Below are 24,146 nucleotides of genomic sequence, written 5' to 3' on the forward strand. Positions count from 1 at the left end.
CATGCTTGACTGTAGGCAAGACACACTTGTCTTTGTACTCCTCACCTGGTTGCCGCCACACAGGCTTGACACCATCTGAACCAAATAAGTTTATCTTGGTCTCATCAGGCCACAGGACATGGTTCCAGTAATCCATGTCCTTAGTCTGCTTGTCTTCAGCAAACTGTCTGTGGGCTTTCTTGTGCATCATCTTTAGAAGAGGCTTCCTTCTGGGATGACAGCCATGCAGACCAATTTGATGCAGTGTGTGGCGTATGGTCTGAGCACTGACAGGCTGACCCCCCACCCCTTCAACCTCTGCAGCAATGCTGGCAGCACTCATACGTCTATTTCCCAAACACAACCTCTGGATATGACGCGGAGCACGTGCACTCAACTTCTTTGGTCGACCATGGCAAGGCCTGTTCTGAGTAGAACCTGTCCTGTTAAACCGCTGTATGGTCTTGCCCACCGTGCTGCAGCTCAGTTTCAGGGTCTTGGCAATCTTCTTATAGCTTACGCCATCTTTATGTAGAGCAACAATTATTTTTTTCACATCGTCAGAGAGTTCTTTGCAATGAGGTGCCATGTTGAACTTCCAGTGACCAGTATGAGACAGTGAGAGCGATAATACCAAATTTAACACACCTGCTCCCCATTCACACCTGAGACCTTGTAACACTAACGAGTCACATGACACCGGGGAGAGAAAATGGCTAATTGGGTCCAATTTGGACATTTTCACTTAGGGGTGTACTCACTTTTGTGGCCAGCGGTTTAGACCTTAATGGCTACGGTTTAAATGTGAATCCTGCATGTTCCACTAGCCTTGGTATTTATGAATGGCAGAGATGCGGTTTTGTTTACTACACAAATACTGAAGATTTTCAGCCTCTGCATCTCACTACATGATGACATGATCTTACAGGCTGTGAGAGTCAATTCATGAGAATTTTACCGTTTCACATGAGAAAACTAGCATCATATCATACAGTACACACAGAAACTTCACGGCAACCTGTCAAAATAAAAGTGTGGTTTAACATGAAATAGAAATATATTACGCTTGTATTACTTTTGTATAGTATAATGTATGTCTTTATATATTCTATTTACTGTCAAATTTAAATAAAACAATTAAATGATAAAAATAATTACTACAACTACATTAACCACTTAATTGTAGAAAAATACAATTATTATTTTAAAAAATTTAAATGAATATTCACACAATTTTTCTACCATGTATTAATTTTAACAGTAAACCTTTGTTTGCCAAAAAAATAAAAGGGTTTCATTTTCATTTGATAAAAAAAAAAAAAAGAATTCATGCCTTCATTTGACTATCAGAAAAAATAAAATAAGAATTTCTGGAAGAAAAAAAAAAAATAAATAAAAATTGTAGGGCCCTATTGTTCAAAATGTTGAAGTTGAGAGTTTTTGACTTATTTTTTCAGTGAAATAAATGTTTTTGTTATTACATTTATTAGAGAGTATTACATATACATATATATATATATATATATATATATATTACATTTGTTATTACATTATTAGTAAAGTACCGAAAAAAGGTACCATTGGGTACTGGTACCAAATTTTAGGTACCAATACTGGTACCGTACCGGTTCAAATGTACACCGTGGGTGGTGGTGGGGGTGTTCGGTCCAGGTGGGAAGCGTGCGTGCAATCTGTGATCGCGTGCAGCTGCTGACGCTCGCTAAAGCATGCAATTGCTTTCTTATGTGCGCTGTTTTATCGGTTTCACTTTTGCTTTCGAAATCGATCACGTTCAGCGAGGAGGGGAAAGGATGGAAAGTGGCGGGCACAGTAACTCGTTTGGGGGGGCATGGCCCTTGGCGCCAGCCCTGGCCTGCTGGAAAGTGTAGATACAGGTGCTCATCCAATGAATGCCATCCTGAAAACATGTGAGAATTTGGTTTGCTGGGTCTTGAGGGATGAGGAGAATGCCCATCGTGTCAGGCAAATTTTGAGGTCCGGTCTTCTGTCACAAATAGAGTCGGGAACAACAGGTGAGTTAAACAACAGGATGGGTTATTAACAGGTAGTGCAGATCATGTGGAGAGAAAGGCTGGTGAGTATCTTGAAGCTTGGAGCAGTTCAATAAGTCTTAGCTGTGAACTGAAGTGAGTTTCTCTCGCAGGATCGATGGAGAGTGGGAACCGGAGATGACTGGAAACTTCGCAGGGGAATCGCAGGAGATACGTAGGAGAACTCCTGTATAAGGTAAGTATAAACAGGTTAGTGCATACAGGGTCTGGTGACAGTTTGGGGTAGTGAACGGTAGACCGGACGATAAGTGTCAGAGTGGCGTGTGTATTTAAGGGAGTGATGATTAGTGGCTGCAGGTGCGGGTGATCGGTAATCTGGTGACAGGGATCTGGTGTGTGTCGGAGCTGGTGACTGATGATGGAGGTGGTTGTGACTGTGATGGATCCCTGACAAATATATATATATATATATATATATATATACACTCACCGGCAACTTTATAAGGTACACCTGTTCAATTGCTTGGTAACACAAATTGCTAATCAGCCAATCACATGGCAGCAACTCAATGCATTTAGGCATCTAGATGTGGTGAAGATTACTTGTATTTCAAAAACTGCTGATCTACTGGGATTTTCACGCACAACCATCGGTTTACAGAGAATGGTCCGAAAAAGAGAAAATATCCAGTGAGCGGCAGTTGTGTGGATGAAAATGCCTTGTTGATGTCAGAGGTCAGAGGAGAATGGGCAGACTGGTTAGAGATGATAGAAAGGCAACAGTAACTCAAATAACCACTCGTTACAACCAAGGTATGCAGAATACCATCTCTGAACGCACAACACGTCGAACCCTGAAGCAGATGGGCTACAGCAGCAGAAGACCACACCAGGTGCCGCTAAGAACAGGAAACGGAGTCTACAATTCGCACAGGCTCACCAGAATTGGACAATAGAAGATTGGAAACACGTTGCCTGGTCTGATGAGTCTCGATTTCTGCTGCGACATTCAGATGGTAGGGTCAGAATTTGGCTTAAAGAACATGAAAGCGTGGATCCATCCTGCCTTGTCTCAATGGTTCAGTCTGGTGGTGGTGGTGTAATGGTGTGGGGGATATTTTCTTGGCACACTTTGAGCCCCTTATTACCAATTGAGCATCGTTTAAACGCCGCAGCCTACCTGAGTATTGTTGCTGACCATGTTCATCCCTTTATGACTACAGTGTACCCATCTTCTGATGGCTACTTCCAGCAGGATAATGCACCATGTCACAAAGCTCAAATCATCTTGACTGGTTTCTTGAACACAATGATGAGTTCACTTTACTCAAATGGCCTCCACAGTCAACAAATCTCAATCCAATGGAGCACCTTTGGGATGTGGTGGAACGGGAGATTCGCATCATGGATGTGCAGCCGACAGATCTGCAGCAACTGTGTGATGCTATCGTGTTAATATGGACCAAAATCTCTGAGGAATGTTTCCAACACCTTGTTGAATCTATGCCATGAAGAATTAAGGCAAAAGGGGGTCCTAGCAAGGTGTACCTAATAAAGTGGCCAGTGAGTGTAAAGTGAAAGTGACGTGACATGTGGCCAAGTATGGTTACCCATACTCAGAATTTGTGCTCTGCATTTAACCCATCCTAAGTGCACACACACAGCAGTGAACACACACCCGGAGCAGTGGGCAGCCATTTATGCTGCAGCGCCCCGGGGAGCAGTTGGGGGTTCGGTGCCTTGCTCAAGGGAACCTCAGTCATGGTATTGAGGGTGGAGAGAGCGCTGGACATTCACTCCCCCCACCTACAATCCCTGCCGGGATCAAGACTTGAACCTGTGACCTTTGGGTTATGAGTCCGACTCTCTAACCGGCCACGACTGCCCCACTATAAAATGAAAAAGCAACTAGATAGAGAAAATAAGTTTAAGTTTTTCATTATTTATTTAATTAAATTAAAGGAATTTAATTAGTTTATTAATTGAATAGTTTTTTTTTTGTTAACTACAATAACCCTGCCACTTATCTGAATATAAGGGGAAAGTCTCCTTCTCTATGATTCAACTTCTTTGTACTTTTCCAAGCAAGCAATTTCACAATTTTAAGTACTAAAACGGAAGATTTATTCTTGACCCTTTGATCATAGTCTAATCAAAACTGTACTGATGTGTTGTCTATATAAATGGACCCATATCCCTTCTTATGGTACAGTTACGGGAAGTCAATTGTTTTTCAATATTGTCTTTGTATGTATAATATGTACTCATTTCAACAGAATTATCTAATATCTAATCTACAGTACAAAAGTATTCATCCATGGTGCATTATTCTCATTATGATCCAGTTCATCTTCATTGTCAGACATTAATCATCCAACAGACTTCATCATTTACTTCAAATAAACAAACATCATTATGTAAGAGTCCGTGTGTGTTTCTGTGCGACACTGAAACGCGTATCTCGGGACATTTTGTCCAGCATTTAAATTTAATCTATCATTATCAGCCCGAAACGAGTCGAGCACAATGATGTCTGATTGTCTGGCTTCAGTGAGTAAATTTGACAAGTGATTTGACGAGCAACTGCGCAATTCCCCAACAAGAATGTGTGACGATGTTGCGGATTGATTATGAGTCCTCTTTCTGTTTCTCAGCTCCGGGATTAATTCAGTTTGCCTGGCCTTGCTGCTGGATCAAGATGGCGCTAACAGAGGCGGGCTATAATCCTGCCTTTTCTTTGCTTATTTTAGCTGCGTGTTCGTTTAGAGATTTAGCTGAAGAGTAGTTCTAAAAACAATAGGAAGATTGCGTCTTGTTTGACGTTCTTTACCTCATATAGCGGACGAGTTTCTAGCTTTCCCCCCGACTGATCCGTCCAATCGAGTGTTTCGGTGATCGATCTCGGTGCTCAGCCTCGACGCGCCGCCATCTTCTGCTCTCTGATCGATTGATAATGGCCGAGCGAATGGCTGGAAGTTAAGCTCAACTGCGCATGCGCGAACTTTTCCTGTATTTCTTTTTTTTTTTTTGACCACATGACGGCGAACTTTAGCTGTTATTAAATACACACTGATCTAATCATAATAGCAGATGGAGGAAATATTTATACAATAAAACACAGTTACTTTATGAATTGGGTCATTAATGCATTTTAAACACCACCACGAGTATATTAAAATATGGTTTTAAATAGGCCTATGCAGATCTAATTTTTAGTGCGCATTTTAGTCATTAACTAAACCTTCAGTGAACCATTGTGTAGCTTTGGGCAAAATGGCAGGCCTGTTTCTTTGCTTATTTAGATAATTGGATTTACTTATAAATTAAGCTTATTAAAGAAATTACGTTTCCAAATCAGATTTGGCCTACATGTTTATGTTTAAACATTATGTGATACAACACAATGACAGATTGATGGATGACATAAAGCACAAAAATAGTAGATGATAAGACTGAATAATAACAGCCGACTCTATTTATAGAAGAAGTACTCAGAGACACAGAGTACCTGTCCAATGTAATGGAAGAGGACAAGACCCAAACCCAAGCTCAAAATACTCATAAAGGTGTTCTGGTTTTATTATCTTCTAGAATAGTGTTTAAATCACCCAACACAACACAGTTTTACAGTTAGAAATATACCTTTTGATAATAATAACAATCAGTTCAATGAATAGGTTTCTTTTCTGATTGTTTGTCATACAACAAGCTCCAAAATTCTTAGACAACTACTTCAATGGAAGCAAGAACATCTGAGCATCTGCAGAAAGTGTCACGTGATCAGTCTAACAAATCTGATTACTTTTAGTGACAGACATAGTGCAGACTTGAAACATTTCTTATTAATTTAAAGACATACATTTTCTTTCATACTCTCAAAATCCTAAAATGGTATGTTACAGATTTAAACTGGATTTTGAATCACAGATGTTCTTTGTGGTCTCAGACTTTTGGACCCCACTGTGTACTGTAAGGGGATATATATTTAGCAGGGAATTGACGTTAGCAGTGCATTTGTGTTAAATGTTTCGAATACATGTGACAGGATTAAATTCCACCCAAGTCTAATGAGAAGTAATGAGAGAAGGTCATGGAGGAATGACAAAGCAGGCTTAAGTAACTATTATCAAGGTCATTTATCACAAGAAAATAGATACAGCAGGAGAGGAAAGATCTAAATTTTGATCTCTGTGCGGAACGTCTGTGCGTGCTCCAGTTTTGCAGTGTTTCTCTGTGCTTTTATAGTGAGAGTCCCATCAGCCCCTAAACTTGACTTCACCGAGGTGGGGTCTACATCCTCTGGTAGCTGGCATTTATGGGTAAAAGTGTTCATCACTGTTCCATCAGTAGCAAGCTGTTGAATAAAATACATACATAAGGAAATGAATATTCTGAAAATTCATTTGTATTATGCAGAGGCCTGTGTCTGTTTACCTTTTCAGCATGAACTTCAATCTGATTGTTTGAGGTGGTGACTATCACATCCTCAGGAGAGAAGTCTCGGACATCCACTGTGAATTGGTATGTGTCTCCCAGAGTCTTGATGTTTCCAACTGTCCCTGTTCTGTCTAATGGAAAAAAATACAATCTAATATTATTATATGGCTCTCAGTAATAGGATCACTGCCAGCTCGCTCTCTCTTCTTTCATACAAACACAACTGGTGCCATCTTGTATCTCAATTTTATATTGTGTATAAAAAAACAGATATTTGGGATTTAAATATTAATTGGCCTATTACTGTTAAGTATTGCACTGCTGTTGCTAGGCAGATTGTTTATTAGCCAACATTGTAAAGGTTTAGTCACATGTACCATTGTTTGGCAAATTTTCACAGGCTAAATTCAATCATTTCAATACAAATCCATTCAAGCTGTAATTTTGCGAAAGATTTCTCCACACAGATTTCACAATGGGTTCAAGTTGGTCACACTGCATATGCTACGTTGACTAACAAAAAGCTGCTTGGTTTGAAAGTGACTTTCTTTGTCATCTGTGCTTCATGCATTGATTCGCTACACTATCGACAACAGACTAATGTTATCGCACCTTAATGGTCTCCTGATTAATTAGCGGAAGCATTAAATAACATACAGCCAAGCATATAGAACTGTATCAAATCAAATCAAAATTCCATGTCCATGTCTCCCCCTTCATTTTTTTTTTTTTACTTCATGGACAACTTTATTCTATATTTAAATGCATTCTATGTGACTGAAACTAATTAAAGTAATAATATTTTGGGTATTCCTCAATTATGAATACACTATACCATTCAAAAGCTTGGAGTCAGTATATTTAAATCATTATGTTTATTATGAAATTATAGAAATTATTACTTTTATTTAGCAAGGATGCATTAAATTGATCAAAAGTGATGATAAAGACATTTATAATGTTACAAAATATTTATATTTCAGATAAATGCTGTTCTTCTGAACTTTCTATTCATCAAAGAAACCTAAAAAAAAAAACGATTTCTGAAGGATCATGTTACTGGAGTAATGATGCTAAAATTCAGCTTATAAATCACATGAATAAATTACACTTTAAAATATATTCAAATAGAAAGCAGTTATTTTTAATAGTAAAAATATTTCACAATATTACTGCTTTTGTTGTTTTTTGGATCAAATAAATGCAGCTTGGTGGGCATAGGATAATTCTTTAAAAACCTTAAAAATGTTGCTGTCCAAAAACTTTTGACTGGTAGTGTATACATATAGACATGATCAAAAACTACTATAATATGGCTTATTCGTAGATTGTACAGAATATTGCTCTTTCCGTGTGTGTGTGTGTGTGTGTGTGTGTGTGTGTGTGTGTTCGTGTAGAAAGTGCCGTGAAAGTCATCAAGGTTTGCAAAATTCTGATTAAGCCAAAAAACATAAAATCTGATTAAGTGACAACATAAAATATTTCTGTTCAAAATGGCCTAAGACCACCAAAGAGTTCATTAAATCTCATGCATATACTCTCAGTTACATTACACAAGCACCATTATGTTACAAATGGGCATTCCTGTGCATTAATATCCCTTTCTAATGATGTGTGAAAATGTGCCTTGGTGAATCTCAGACCAGCACTTCATATCCATATATATTACGCTCGGCAACAGACCGCCCTTGCACTGTTAAGTCATTCCCCAACAGTGAAGTCACCACATTGGCTCTGGCCCAAACATTTCCTATGTTACCCTCTCTCTCTGCCCCCCAGGTGCCCTTGTATATCTGTTGTGTTTTACACACACTTCTACACTATACAAGGATGCAACTGTGAATATAAAATACATATGTCTTCACATACACATTCCACACAGACAAACAGCCAAATGTATCATGCAGTCTTGAAATTCATATACCATGTATTCGATGTGAATATAAACAATAATTTCTGATTCTCCCTCAAAACAAATAAAAAAAAAAAGTTAATTAGTTAAATAATTAGTTAAAGCAGTTTATTTTACATTAGGCTGTAAATATCCTTTAAAAAATGGAACCAGGCTTAATAACTCACTTGGAAATCCCAAAGCATCTTTTGGACACATGAAAGATCCAAAGTCCTCAGCGAAGAGTCCCCGGCTCTTCTCCATGTATGGGTTTGTTGAGGTTGAGGATGAAGATGAGGAGGATGTCTGGTGGAAACTGCGCTCCGATCGATAAGCAGAGTTGGTCGCACTCATTAGTGTTTAGACGGTTTCTTTGCCTTAAATCAATATCCAGTCACAGCTTTGAAGTGATACAGTAAGCACTGAGTTTATAAATGAAGTAGTTTTGAACCGTCCTTATTCAAAACACTGTATAAATCCACTCTCAAGCCTCAGAACCGTTCTCACTCTTTCTATTAGCTGTGTCTCTCTGGTGTGGCTATTGTCTGTCTGACTGTCTTTTATATGCTGGGTCTAGCCTGAGAGTTGTTACTTCTATGTATGTGTGTTAATTGTGGGATGACAGTGTGCTATAATTATCATGTGAAGGGAGAGGGGCTCAGTGGTCGGAAAAGTTTTGTGTGATGAGGGTTCGAGATTGAGAAAGGGGCTCTGACAAAGACTCAAAGATAGGAAAGGGAGAGAGATACGGAGGGGGGGGGGGGGGGGGGGGGGGTTGGTTGAGTCAACAGCTGGCATTCCAGACACTCGCTCCCTGAAATAGCCGTTCCCTTCCTCTCTTGCTCTGTGTGCTCTCCATCCATTTCTCTCTAGCCTGCCATCCACAGCGTTTTGCCGTGATTTGCAAACGCACTCTCACAAGAGGCGTCAGAAGCTGTCAATCAGAAAATTACAGTCAACACATGTCCTGAAGGGTGTTCATCATCTCTGCATAAACAACAATGTTGAGGAATGAAAGTTCAGACAGAGGGTTAACAGAAAGATGAAAGGAATGTTGATGAGAGCGTGAAGTTGAGGGACAGATGACGTTAGGAAAATGGATTAGGAGGCATTTGTTTTCGGAGGAGAGTTGCTAATAATAGACAATTTGGTGCTGGTTTACTGCTCATTGAAGAAATTGCATGTATTTTTTTCCTTTAATTTTCCCATGCAGTTTAATGCACTGGTAAAAGGTAATATTTTTAGATATCCTTTAACTGTTTGGTTAACAACATCTTTTGCGTTCTGCAGAAGAAAGTAGGTCATACAGGTTTTGAATGACATGAGGGTCGATGACAGAATTTAGATGTTCATAACTGCAATTAAGGCATTAATATTTTCACATTTCTTTGGAGCCTCTGTGTTGTCCAGAATGACCAATTTAATGGCCTCTCGTGGCATGTAATCACATTATATCCTATCACTTTCAAGACTTTCACAGATTGTCTAAATCCAAGCAAAAAACTTTAAACATTAACTCCTACAGCCTGTGTCACCAATGAAGCTCTTCTAATTTGATTCTGTGCTGGAAAGAGAAACAGAGAGAGCGAGAGCATTTAATCAGTCAACAGTATAATCGCGACTAGCACAGTTTGTCCTCAGGCTTAGTGTGAGCTCACTTCAGAAAGTTCACTTGATATCCTCCCAAGTATTCAGCTAGTTTATGGATGTCATTGGACAGCCCTCAGGGAACGGTTTTGTAACAGCATGAATAAACATAATGGTTTGTGAAGACCAAAATATAGTTTTAGTTTGCTTATAATATTATATATAATAATCATTTCTTGCACAATATTGTTACAAAATTATTACAATTTAAAAGAACTGTTTTCTATTTTAATCCAGTCTTCAGTGTCACATGATTCTTCAGAAATCATTCTAATATGATGCTCAATTATTATTGGTGCTCATTAAAGTATTAAATTACATTTTAAAATATACTGAAATAAAAAACAGATAGTTTAAACTCTAATAATATTTCACGGTATTACTGGTTTACTGTATTTTGATCAAATAAATGCAGCCTTGCATCATCATAATTATTACAAGCATATATATATATATATATATGATATTTCTGTAACTATAACCAAAGATAAAGAAGCCAAGGCTTTAGTTGTCTTTAAGTACATGTTCATATATTACTATTGGTATGTATGCATGTTGAAACACTTTTTATACAATCCAAGGTCCCTTGCAATATATGTAAACATACATGGAAGCTCAGAGGGAGAGAGAGCTTGTGTTGTGTTACACTGTTTGTGATTCTGTCGGCTGCTGGTCATTACATAATATTGGATTATCATTGTTGCTCAGTGTGAATGGCTTGTTTTGCTAGGACTGAGGGACAGAACAATGCAGTTGTAAATACACAAAACTGAGTCTCAAATTATAGTACCAAAACAAATCATACAATAATAAAGGCTGAGATGAGAAAGAAAATGCATTTAAATAGCCTGGTGGCATCCACACACCTCAGTCAATATATATATTTTTTTGTTGTTGTTTTTTTTGCATTTGCGGCTGTCATGATTCTATAATAACCACTGGTGTCTGGACCCATCTGAGAAAAACGAATGGAAATTGACAAGGAAAATGAACAGAATGCGGAATGGCAGAGGGTAGCCACTCATCAGTCATGGCGGGAGGGAAGGATTATTATTGTGACATTTCACACATATTCACCCTGTGATCCAGTCACTGCTCAAGGAGTAACAGATTTAATCTGTCAGTGGGGATAAAACAATTCCAAAATGATCAGGGAGTTTTAAATTTCAAATAAGCTGAAATTCCACCTTTTGTCACACAGTTTGCAGTGAGGGTTGTGTCACAAATGATGGGATAACGCTAGAGAAAAGAATCCAAAACCAAAGGACATGAAATTGTCGATAAGACAAAGAGTGCACCAAAGTGGCTCCATCATTATTAAAGCATTAGCCCATGTGAAATTATATGAGCATGTGTAACAGTAATGCCTTTATTGCTTGCCTTTGTGTGTAAACAACATGGAAATGATTAATGAATCTTGCTCTTTGTTTGAAAAGACTAATGATTAATATATAAAATTTTATATGGAATACACTTCTTAATATAAAGATGTACATGTGATAAAATATGGTTCTGTGTGTATAACTATATATGTAACTATATGTACTACATAGTCAGTCACATTCACATAGTAATGTGTGTGAAATATTCACGCAATTAAAATATATATTGTGATATATTTCCATATATTATATCACTTGACCCTTTAAGTTACATCAAATCTAATTTCAACCCACTGTGTTGTCATGACTTCAATAAAACATCCAACTGTCTAAAAATAAAAAAAAATATATTTGTTCTTAGTAAACACTTTAGTTCTTATTTACTCTCACATATGTTTTCATATATGAAATGCTATAAAAAAGAATGAATTGAGTGTTTCAATAAAGCTATTACATGTAAAAATGCAGTGCATGTTTCTTCTTTGTTGTATATATTTATATGCATCAATACGTGGTCTATACATATATTACAGTATATTGAAAAATACAAGCACTAGTTTCCCATATATGGAAATTTATTATTTTATATATTGCATTATCTTTTTTCAGTTTTTACCATGTATTTTTGTTTTGTAAAGGATTGAGATGCTGGTTGTGTGAAATACAGGACCCAAATTATGCATTATTGGTTTTATGGTCTGAAATAGCTTAATGGAATGAACTGTTGCATGATGAAATTATAATATTAAGTATTTCCACCACAGCACTGTGTGATTTGGAAATTCTGTGTGAAATGAAGAAATTAAGCATTGTGTGCGACATTGAGTCAAGTGAATAATTTGTGTGGTGTGTGTGTGATTACTTTCACCTTGAACAAAGGTTAATGCAATGTGAATTAGTGTTCAAACAGAGACCATATAAGGGGGTAATCACATTCTAAATTATGCAACGCGTGAGAAAAGCTTGGTACACTTTTCATGCTTCTCTTTTCACCTGTTAAGAAATGTCACCAGGGCTCATTAAAGCGTGCAAGTGTTATAAGAGTCCTGATGACAATTCTAAAGGTCAGCCGGGTTCTATCACTTTCTGCTGTCTCGGCCTTAACAACAAAGATTCATAACACATCACAGGTGATTTCATTAACTTCCTAATTAAAAGTTCCAAAGGCCACAACGAGCTTTGTCTCAATGACATTTGTGTGATCAAAATGAATTTCAGAGAAAACATAAAAGAAAACTTCAATTTCACATTGTTCCAATTCAGTGGCTGCCCAGAGGCAAGCTGGAGAGGACGTGCACCATAAGTTAAAGCTTAATTTTCCTTTCAAGCTACATCTGATAATGCCAGAGTTGATTCTGACCTCAACGGTCTTTCATGTGGAATGAGTCAACTGGCTGAAAGGTGAGCTCTCTTTAAAGTTTATTTTTTAGTTTTCAAATTACTTTGGGTTGGCATTAAATCATTTGCAATATTTTGGAACTTCCTAAGTATGTTTTCTCATTGTTAGGAATAATGTGCTTCTTACATGGTAACTCACCAAAAATGACAAATGTGTGGACATGAAACAATGATTATTGTATTATTATTTTATGATTTTAACTCTGCTAAAATTGTACTTTTAATAAGAGTTTGTGGATTAAAAGCACAGTGAGTGGTTGCCATACAGCGTTGCCATATCACTTTATTTAGCAATACATAAGTAAGCTATTTCCTTTGAACATTCAAGGTAAATAAGGATTATGACAAAAAAATATGGTAACAAATGCCTGTAACCAAGCAGTATACTGGACTCTTTTTATATGTGTATCATGTACTCACCCTCAAGTTGTTCTAAACCTGTATGAGTTTCTTTCTTCTGTTGAGAAAAAAAGGAAGATATTAACAAAGAATATTGGTGACCAAACAGTTGACGGTAGCCATTGACTTCCATAGTATGGAAAAAATACTATGGATATCAATCAACTGTTTGGTCACCAACATTCATCAAAATAACTAACATGTTGCATTTTAGACAATGGATGAGACTTGTGTAAATGTAAAGCGTCTTGAAGAAAATGAAGAACGGTGCACCGATGAAGATAAGACAGACCAAGATAAGGCGGAAGAACAGCTGATCAGCTCTAATGAGCGCTCATGGAAACCATGGCAAGAATCGCGGTTATGAATCAGAGGTAAGGTGGATCGTTTCCTCTGTCATCGATGATCTCACTTTATCAAGCCTCAATCCCGTAAATTCAATAGTTATCAGATGTAGTTTATGTTCTTTACATTTGGGCAGAGTGTGTGATGTATGTGAAGAAGTTTCTGGTGTCTTTTGCTAGCATGGAGTGGTACTGTTATGCCCTGTAGGGATCATCACCGCTCTAATGAGCTTCTTCATGGATATGTCTGTAGCCAAGCGGCTGAATGGTGAGCGGTTCCACCATGTCACTCAAAAATGATTCGTACACAATTTACATACAGATGCAAGTGGGTCGGTTAACTGTTTGAGTACTGAAGCATTCTAGCAGCTGAGTGGGGCAAGGTCTTTCAAAAACAGGCCTGACCTTAGACGCTCTTGCATTTATCGTGCATTGTTAAACTTCAGCCCTCATCCTTCTCTCTTATTAGCTCACCAATGGCTGTACAAATGTCTGAAGGGTCACCACCTGCTGCAGTTCCTCTGCTGGACGCTTTACCCAGCCTGTCTTTGTGCTCTGTCCACCAGCTTCGCCCATAGCATCTGCCCATTCTCTGCATGTCAGCTAGATATTCATCTGTACACTGTAAAAAATGAGAGAATCAGTTTGCATGTTATTATTATTATTTTATTTTCCATAATTATTTTAAGTAAATATATTCACTGAATTTAAAAGGTTAAATTGCAGTTAGACCTACCTAATATTTGCTTATAATTAGAATTTGTCTTATTTGTCCACCATGTCTTTTATATATATATATATATAATAGATACTGTATAGACAGACAGACTGGTGCATTTGGTTCTAATATGCACACTAGCTTCGGGCAGCACAGTGTTTCTCGGCAAAGTGGTAATAACCTATCTTACATGCAAATGAGGATGTGGAGCTATGGATAAATGGGCGTTCTGAATATATTGACCTTTTGCAGTACAAATTATCATCTCAATAGGGTCCATTTGTCCATTTATCGATCATGGTGGGTGTGTTCATGAGTCAGGTCAAAACAGGTAGCTGAATAGCACTGCAATACATGAACCATGCAGCCCGCTTGCATTTTCCATTATGAGAACCAGATTGAAATTGTATAAAAGGCTACGTATGCTAATGACTCTTGTGGCTGCGTTCATTCAGAGAGCAGCTAAAGGAGAAATGCTGGTTGTGGCGTCAGCAGTGGGCGTCGCGAGCTGTTTTGGGGCGCGAGTCAGTTGGTGAGTTGGTCCGTGTTATCCTTTAGTATTAAACAAACACAAAAGTTATTAACTGTACCTCATCAGTCAGTCAGTCTGTCAGTTGACCTTTCCCTGTATATTTATCTGTTTCATTGTCATAGGTGTTCTTTTCAGTATAGAAGTGATGGGGACTCATTATTCAGTCAGAGATTATTGTCCATGCTTCTTTGCAGCAGCTTGCGGAGCAATCATCTTCAGACTGCTTTCTGTCTGTATAGAGATGCACAACCTGATATTGCTGAGTGTGACATGTCCTGGGTCAACATCTTTGTTGACCCTGGAACAACATTGTGATTAACCAATCAGATTTCAAGAACCAGTTTATAATTTTTGTGAAGTTTAGGATTTCAATCAGTGTTTGGTGCCTGTGCATCAGTGTAATTCATCTATCTGTTCCTCTGTTTTTAGGGATTACTTGTGGGTAAGGTTAGGTTTAGGTGTAGGAATATGGTAGAGATCAAGGTGAGAGGTTTACACTACCTACAGCGCCCCCTAATGGATGCTACTTGTGTCTTCATAGTAATCTTATCCACCACGGGGCTCTAAGGCCATTAGATCAGTCTTGAGAGATGCTATGAATCTGATTTTGATATGATTGAACTAAAAGTATCACACCACATTAATGTAATCTGGTTTAATTTAAAAGGATATATGAGAGAACTGATTCAATATTTCTTTGATGTATGTTCACAGAAACCATCCAGGCCCTGTTTAAAACCAGCTTTTCTTCTGATCTTCCCTACCAGCCTTTTGTAATATTTATTTTCGCTCTGCTTGGGTAAGTTCTCATGTTGGTGATGGACAGTCATAAGTTAAATACTCCTTACTCATATCTGTTACCTCAGGGTTTGGGTTATATTATTAGCATTCATGAAGCAGTAATTGTTCTGATTATGTTTTCCTCTGATTCAGGCTGTTCTGCAGTATTCTCAGCTGTATTTATTTATTCTGTCATCGCTGGGCTCTGCGTTTTGTCAAAACAAACAAACCCATCAGCAGACTTCTGGCAACAGAGTGAGATGAAAGATTTATTCCCACAGACTGGAAATCATATTGTACAATTTGATAGACTTTCTTTCTATGTAGATGAGGTCTAAATGCGTGAGAGCACTAGTGCCTCTATTTTGCATTTGTTTTTCAAGTTTAATAGAATTAAATTCAGAATAGCAATGTGTAACTTTAAATATTTATGTCTTCATTCATAAAATATGCTATTTACAGGTTTATTATATTCGATTTTTAATCCTAGCTTTGCAACATGGTCTCAGATTTATGGACACCGCTGTATGTTGACAGCAGATGTTTGTCTTTTGATTGGATGCCTGGAGATATTTGTTGTGATCTAACCCAGAGCGGCCTCTTGTTTGTATTTGTAATCTTATCCAGAAAGTCACTTTATTCAGCCATAGTGGCATTTCTCCTCGCCTGCTTTGCGTTTTATCACTCAGCGGGACATTTCATAGCTGCTAAGGTGAGGATAGAACTGTTTCTAGAATATTGGCAGTGTATCAAACTTACATGTTCACTGTTCATGTATTTACTTTCAATTTCTCCTTGTTTTCTAACAGCTCACAATGAAGCAGCTACTTACTTCACTGTTAGATGGCACTTCCTGGTACACTGTTTCCCAGAATGCATCTGCCCTGCCTGAACCTCAGAAAACATTCTGGCAGGCATGGAACCCACCTGGCAAGAGTTACTTCCGAATACTAGGATTTTTCATTACCACAAAGGTGAAATTAAATTAAGTATAAAGTAGCAATTAAGTAGCAATAATTATTATTGTGCTCATAAACTGCTTGTTCAAGAGATTAAAAAAGTTCTCATAAGCTGATTTCATGATTTCTCTGTAAGGTTGGGCTGTTGGTTGTGGCTTGTACGTTGCCTTTACCTGCTGGCTATTTCATGCCAGTATTTGTTTACGGTAGGTAATTAGGCCATATTACCGATTTACATCATTCTAGCAAAAAAAAAAACTAATTAATATATAATAGTAATTAAAATACAATAAAATGTATAATATAAATATGGTACAATATTGAATTTTTTTTTATAAAAATAAACCAAAGTTATTATTATGATTATTATTATAAAATAAATATGTAGTATATAAAATATGATATAGTACTGAAACAAATAAATAACAATATTTGAATATTTGAAAAAGTAAATGAAAATTTAAAAATAAAAATGTATGAAAATATTAATTTTGAAAAACATGTATTTGAAAAAAATTGTTTTTAGAAAATAAAAATTTGAAAACAAAAAATAAAATGTACAAAAATAAAAATAAAAGTATAAAATATAACAAAGTATTGAAATAAATTTAAATTAAATAAATGAAACAAACTGAAATAAAATCCTTTATTCTGCTAAATATCTTCAGCCATCTACACTCAATGGTAGTTGGCAAAATATGGTTATAATAGTTTATAATCTATTATTTTAAATGTTAGTTTAACCATATGCAGTTTTCAGTGAATCCAGACCAAAACGTATTTGAAAAAAGCCCCAATGAAACAGCATTTGTCTGTTTTAGGTGCTGCGGTGGGGCGTTTGGTAGGCGAGGGCTCGGCCTATTTGCTCTCAGATGGAATCTCATCAGGACAGAGTTTGATAAACCCGGGCGGCTATACGCTAGCAGGTAAACAAACTTATTATCCTGTCAAATTTCTGACAGTGGATTATCAACACTGCAGGCTCACAGAGAAGATAAGGCCTGTCTAAATGTATTGATGGGGCCATATTTTGCTGTGCATTTATGTGTGTACAGGAGCAGCTGCCTTCTCTGGGGCTGTGACACACACTCTCTCTCCTGCCCTACTGGCTCTGGAAATGACCGGCCAGTGCTCTCACGCCATCCCCACTCAGGTTGCCACACTGGTATCCAATGCAGTGGCTCGTGGGAAGCACCATCCATCTTTCTGCGATGGCATATCCCTTATTAAACAGCTCCCGCACTTGCCATCTCTCATCCGCGCTTGTCCAAAGTGAGTTAACCATCTGCTCGTCTGCCTTCAGGCTCCACCATGTTATGACTTGAAATTAAACTGCATTTTTCTTGAGATGACAAGATTCTGAGGGGAGACGTCAAGGCAGTGATGGCTGGATAGTAAACTGTTTTCATCATGAACGCTCTCCTACAGGTTGGCCAATGTTCAGATCAAGCAGTTTGTGATCCCAGCAGGAATTGTTCTGGAGAGGACACAGACACTGGCGAGTCTGAAGCACATCCTAAACGACAGTGCAGACAATAAATTTCCTGTGGTGGACTCTCACAGTGAGTCTAACGAATATCACCAGCTCAACCACACAATTGCACCTCTTTGACTTTAATGGCACCTTGTTGCTTGACAGAAGAGAGTGAAAGCCAATGAAATGTGTGCCAATAAGAGCCAAAGGCCAAATGATTGCGTGTCTGAGGCGCTGGCTTTGCCATGTACTTTTTCTCTTGTCTCCCAGACTCCTCTATTCTCCTGGGTACGATCAACAAATCACAGCTGCATGAGTGTCTGCATCAGCATAGAAATTAGGTAATTGAATCCATAATGTGCTGAGTCATAATATTTGTGCAAAGTTACTGAAAGAACAATAAAAATAATTAAAGAATAATTAAAGCATTTCAATTCAGAGGCTGGATTCTTTTTAATTGGTTTTTAATTGGTTCTTCCTATGTAAACACACGCGATTAACGTTTTTGGGGGACTCGCACATGAGTGCCGTGTTTGTCCAATGACACTGTGTCTCATCTAAGTTTTTGTTTGTTTTTGTTTTGTTAGTTTTTTTGCAAATACAAAAGACAGTGAGCGGAGTTCATTGTTGTTTTGGACCCTGCTGACTTGCGTTACATACAGTCAAACCAAAATTTATTCAGACACTTTCAACATTTCTCACATTATGACAGCATATTCGCTATAGTTTAGAAAATGGTAATAAAATATGGCAAGAACTCAGACTTAAACTGTGTCAAAACAAATTTATCTTGATAATGTCAGATAACTTTGATAGAAAGGTATGTAATGAATTAGGTTGAATAGCTGTCAGCTGATTAGACAATACCAATTTAGGTCAACCAATTACCAAGCAATGCTTCATTTTGTTCAGTCTGTGGTGTAAAAAGTTTGCATTAGCAATTAAAGAAAAACACTTAAGCAAAACATGGTCAGGTCAAAGTGTCTGAATAATTTTTGATCCCAAATTTTTTATCAGTTTTACTGGTAGTCCACTGTATGAAGAATTTTGGGGTATGATATGTCACAGTTTACTTTATTTTGCTATCCTCACCTGAACTATAGTGTCCTGCACCCACTAGTAAAAAAAATATATATAAAAAATTATATCTGGTGTCTGAATATTTTTTTTGGTTTGACTGTAGGCCATATACACTTGAAACAATCTATAAAATATCTTAAGAAGAAAGTAACTACACAATACAGGTCTGGAATGACATGAGAGTAAAAGATGACAGAATTTTCAGTTTGAGGTGAACTTTTAAAACTTGTGAATCATCCCATAGAAACATAGTATTTCTTCATGCAACTCTAAATAGTGAGACATGCCGTAAAGAATAGTTCACCCAAAAATTAAAAAACAATTCTGCCGTTAATTACTCGCCCTCATGTCCTTCCAAACTCATAAGACCTTCGTTCATCTTCAGAACACAAATTAAGATATTTTTGTTGAAATCCGAGAGCTCTCTGACCCTGCATAGACAGCAACACAACTACCATTTTCAAGGCCAAGAAAGGTAGTAAGAACAGCATCAAAATAGACAATGTGACATCAGTGGTTCAGCCGTAATGTTATGAAGCTGCGAGAATACTTTTTGTGTGCAAAGAAAAGAAAACAAAAAAAACACTTCAATAATTCTTCTCTTCCATGTCAGTCTTTGAAGTGCATTCACAACAGTACCACAACGCATGTGCTGTTGATGTAGGAGCTGGCGTTCTGATGAAATTAAGTGAAGTGACGTGTGGCCAAGTATGGTGACTCGTACTCGAAATTTGTGCCCTGTATTTAACCCATCCAAGTGCACACACACACAGTAGTGAACACACACACACCGTGAACATACACCTGGAACAGTGGGTAGCCATTGAGAGCTGGGATTTCAGTGCCTTGCTCAAGGGTCTCACCTCAATCGTGGTACCACTGAAGGTGGAAGAGACTACAGTCCCTGCTGGACCTGAGACTTGAACCGCAACCTTCGGGTTACAAATCGGACTCTCTAACCATTAGGCCACGACTGCCCAGAACCCAGATGCGCTGAGCCTTGTTTACAAGCAGAGGAATGCACACACATGCGTTGTGGTACTATTGTGAACGCGCAGCGAATTCTGACACTGAAGAGAAGAAATTGTTGAATAAAGTCATTATTTTTGTTTTCTTTGTGCACAAAAAGTGTTCTTGTAGCTTCAAAAAATTAAGGTTGAACCACTGATGTCACATGGATTATTATTTTACCGATGTCCTTACTACCTTTCTGGGCCTTGAACATGTCAGTTGCATTGCTGTCTATGCAGGGTCAGAAAGCTCACAGATTTTATCAAAAATATCTTAATTTGTGTACCGAAGATGAATGAAGGACTTATGGGTTTGTAACAACGTTTCAACATTTTGGGGTGAATTGTCTCTTTAAAATTAAAAATTTTAAAGTTGTCTTACGGGCAAGTAAAATGATCAAATTGTTAGCAATTAAGCAAAGGAACTGAAGAATACGAGACTCTTTTATTTTAAATTTATTATATGAATTTATTTTAAAAGCATGAAATTTTTATCTAGTAAATTTGGTAGCACTTTAGAATAAAGTTCATTTTGAACAATGAACTGTTCTATTTTTATTCACTAACATTAACAAAGATGAATAAATGCTGTGACAAATCTGCTGCACATTGTTAGTTAATGAAGTATCTAATGTTAACTAATGGAACCTTATTGTACAGTGTTACCATTTTTTCAAGTTACATTCAAAATCCTCTCGGCTCAAAAAATTGATACATAACGTATCTGCTTCTCATCATCACTAAATCTTTTTTCTTGTAGGGTTTAAGTAAACAGCTAGAGGAAGTATGTTCTATTCAACCTGTGCGGCTACATCTGGCTCCTGAAAGCACTGTAAAGCAGGTGCAGTGAGAATAAATGGTAGCAAGTTCATATTTACATTTTGTATGTTTTTTTTTCCAGTGTCCCTCTATAATGCGTGTTTGTGTGTGTTCTGTCAGGCTCATTGCATCATGAGTGTCACGGGTGAGCAGCGTCTGTTTATAACAGAGAGGTGATAAGAGCAGTCTGCACAAGGACAAACTAGTACAGACTCATAAAGCCATACACAAACCAAATACTGATGAATACATCACTCACACTGACTATATGTATGAATGTTCTTATGATGCCTAATTTTTCTTCCAGATGAAGAAAATAATCGAAGAGATGGCGAAGGAAGTCTGATGCATGGACAGTTAGCTCAGACATCAGAATCACACACCCAGGACAGGCATCAGTTTGTGCTTCACATTTTGATAATCATTTCATCTGCTGGCGATTTTACTCGGACCATTATGTGGATAATTATTCATAGTGAAATAATAAAGACATCTTTTGAAATGAAGCAGCAATTTAGTAGGGTACAACAGGGATGAAGTTCCTCCAGTGTCCAATATTTTATGTATTCTAATTCTTATAACAAAAATACACCACCAGTACACTTTGCTGAATATCTGTTTATGGCAAAATTTTACAAAAGGGTTCATTTTAGGACTCTGATCTACCTTAAAATGTAGTTTTAAATATTTTTTTTAAATGTAGATTTATGGGACTAATGAAAATCTAATTTACAAGGGTGATTTTATCATCAGTTATTCCATAAGTGGAAGGATAATATTTGGAAGCTTGGACATAAGGGTCGATTTTTTTTTTAAATTGACATCATCTGAAAGCTGATTAAATAGGCTTTCCATTGATGTATGGTTTGTTATGGACAATATTTGAAAAACTGGAATATGAGGGTGCAAAAAATCTAAATATTGAGAAAATTAAGTTGTCCAAATGAAGTTCTTAGCAATGCATATTACTAATCAAAAATTAAGTTTTGAAATATTTACAGTAGGAAATTTACAAAATATCTTCATGGAACATGATTTTTCTTAATATCCTAATTATTTTTGGCATAAAAAAGCAATAATTTTGACCCATACAATGTATTGTTGGCTATTGCTACAAATATACCTGTTCTGCTTATGACTGGTTTTGTGGTCCAGGGTCAAAGCAAACTTCTTTTATTATTTATTTTTCACAAATTGTGTGCCTCCACCAATTTTTGATAAAACAGAATATATATTCTCGAAGATTCATACACTTTGGGATCCGAAAAAAACAAAAGGGAGACATTCAAGGTCCTGTCGTACCCTACTGCTGTCATGCTGTATGGATGGATCTGATAAAAGAGCCTGTATAATATGATGTACATGTCTAGAGTTTGAATGAAATGAGATATCTGTTTGTAACCTCATGCAGCTTGTTAGCTTTATGAGCCTCACGCTGGGAGAAAAGAACAGAACAAAGGCTTCAGTAATAAATTACCTTCGTTAAATTTCTCAAACATCCCAGTTCGATTATTTTCTCTGTTTTTCGTTCATTATTCCTTGTGCTTTTTTCTCAGAAAAGGTTTAATAAGAATTAATTTAAATTCAGTGTATTGTTCCTTAATATATTATGTTGAAATTGAATTCCAGTTACAAACACAATTTCAATTCTTCTCACCGCCCCAGAGTCTCTATCAACACAATTAAATCCTACTTCAAACCCTCCCCTGGAGCACCAAAGCAGTCACACACATTATCTGACACCACACAAGAATCACACTGTGTAAACTTCTATTAAAAGACCCTGGAGCATGATAACACTTGACCATTCCACCTCCCAACAGCCTCCTCTCTCGCCCTCTCCTGCTTCGGCATTTAATATAATCCCCTCCGTAGCTGATTCCCCTCTTCTACCTCATCCCTCACTATCTCTCTCTTTCCACCACCTTTCTTTGTCAGTGGAGTGTGAATAGGGCTAATTACGGAGAAAAGGCAGACGATTGTAATTCCAGCTCTCGCTCTTTTGTCTCAGACACATGCAAGAACACACAATCATTTTCTTGTTAGCAAGCGATTTCTGCCGCAATAGATCTTTTAAAGATTAAATCATAATTTTTCACATACAAAGGACTGCACAAAACGGTTGACACAATCATTAACACAATATGGAGGCAAGTTAGTCAAAGTTTTCTGTGGTAATACTTTTTTCAGTTCTACATATATGTGAACTTATAAATTTGTGGCAGTTGTGGCCATACCACCTTTTAAAACAAACAAACAAAGCTGAAGTGTGTTATCATTAATATTAATAAATCAAATTATTGCTACAAGTAAGTCTATATTTCTCATATTCCATCTTAATAATATGATTATTCATCGTAATTATTTTGTATATTTTTTACTATAAGTAAGCCATTTTTACGTCAATTTCATCTCATATTACATATTAATAATATGAATATTACCAATCTTAATTAATACAAATAATATAGATATTCACAAATATTAATTTTATTACATAATATTAATAATAAATAATCTTTTTTATACAACAAGTAAGCTATAGGTCAATTTCGCCAAAATATGTAAACACTGGTGCCCTGATGGACTGTGAGTATTCCGACTAGCGACACTGGCTCGACCAATGGCATGAGTTGGGGGCGAGGCTTTCTTTTTTCCAACCAATAGCAGATGGTGGGAATGTTTAGAAATTGAACTTTAAAACAGTCAATATTGTGCAGTTCTGTTTGGTGAGGCTATTAAATAACACACTTCAGCTTTGAGGATACATGTAGTCATTTGCTGTGTTAGATGTTTTATACTCAAAATCTCCATGGAAACATTTAGCAATATGAAAAATCGTTAAAATCTCCATCTCACTGTCCCAAGTAATGACTGTGGCTTTGCTCAAAGGAATAAGTCACTTTCACCCTCCAGAGTCCTCACAAAAGAATCCTATTCACCTCTGTAGTCCCATTGAGCCGTTCTTAGTGGAAATGCACCAGAAAATGTCTGTGGAGATGAAAGCGTGTTTTATTTTGGCTCTTTCTTCTTCAGTCTATAGTGCTAATAGGCCTCCGCTTCTTTGTGAAAGGCTGTTGAAAATATCTACAAACACTCAGTGGTAGGTGATCACCCCTCTTTCAATGTATTATGTTTAGATGCATTCATGTGCAATGACCTTTTACTTTATTCTAGACGTAATTGGTCTGACCCTGTTAACATAAAGCCCAATCTCCATCATCATTACCGCAAACAGAGACGCTTTCATTTGCAAAAAGGCAACGTGATATGGAAATAACATGT

At 37.1% G+C, this 24,146-nt stretch overlaps 2 protein-coding genes and 1 pseudogene across 4 annotated transcripts in view; 1 reads left to right on the forward strand and 2 right to left on the reverse strand.

The window, feature by feature from the left end:
* Positions 1 to 4,940, reverse strand: part of LOC306860473 (zinc finger and BTB domain-containing protein 17-like) — a 13,028-nt gene extending 8,088 nt beyond the window's left edge. The window contains exon 1 of one of the 2 annotated variants that reach the window (XM_079402208.1): positions 4,822 to 4,939. The gene's annotated coding sequence lies outside the window, so the exon portion shown is untranslated. Of the gene's footprint in view, positions 1 to 4,821 lie in introns of both variants that reach the window. The other variant, XM_079402207.1, reaches the window with a different exon arrangement.
* Positions 4,941 to 5,020: 80 nt separating this feature from the next.
* LOC306860707 (heat shock protein beta-7-like) lies at positions 5,021 to 8,934 on the reverse strand. Its single transcript, XM_079402540.1, has 3 exons — positions 8,508 to 8,934; positions 6,426 to 6,559; positions 5,021 to 6,345 (listed from the first exon to the last, which is right to left on the reverse strand). Exons 1-3 carry the CDS (start codon positions 8,671 to 8,673, stop codon positions 6,166 to 6,168), a joined length of 480 nt encoding a protein of 159 aa, XP_079258666.1. The 5' UTR covers positions 8,674 to 8,934; the 3' UTR covers positions 5,021 to 6,165.
* Positions 8,935 to 13,362: 4,428 nt separating this feature from the next.
* Positions 13,363 to 21,172, forward strand: LOC306860523 (chloride channel protein ClC-Kb-like; annotated as a pseudogene). The gene is made up of 19 exons: positions 13,363 to 13,519; positions 13,627 to 13,757; positions 13,959 to 14,113; positions 14,309 to 14,380; positions 14,481 to 14,528; positions 14,663 to 14,739; positions 14,862 to 15,002; positions 15,454 to 15,538; positions 15,673 to 15,774; positions 16,147 to 16,231; positions 16,329 to 16,493; positions 16,615 to 16,684; positions 17,300 to 17,404; positions 17,534 to 17,750; positions 17,907 to 18,040; positions 18,223 to 18,293; positions 20,803 to 20,883; positions 20,982 to 21,034; positions 21,169 to 21,172. The product of its transcript is annotated as a chloride channel protein ClC-Kb-like (transcript).
* The last annotated feature ends 2,974 nt before the right edge of the window (positions 21,173 to 24,146 follow it).

The sequence above is a fragment of the Barbus barbus genome (genome assembly GCF_936440315.1).
Source record: "Barbus barbus genome assembly, chromosome: 41".
NCBI classification, from domain to species: Eukaryota; Metazoa; Chordata; class Actinopteri; order Cypriniformes; family Cyprinidae; genus Barbus; species Barbus barbus.

Coding starts and splice junctions, on each gene's coding strand:
- LOC306860707 (XM_079402540.1), bottom strand. CDS start 8,673: ATGAGTGCGACCAACTCTGCTTATCGATCGGAGCGCAGTTTCCACCAG. Junction 6,560..8,507: donor AGATGCTTTGGGATTTCCAA/GTGAGTTATTAA, acceptor TTTTTCCATTAG/ACAGAACAGGGACAGTTGGA. Junction 6,346..6,425: donor TTGAAGTTCATGCTGAAAAG/GTAAACAGACAC, acceptor TTTATTCAACAG/CTTGCTACTGATGGAACAGT.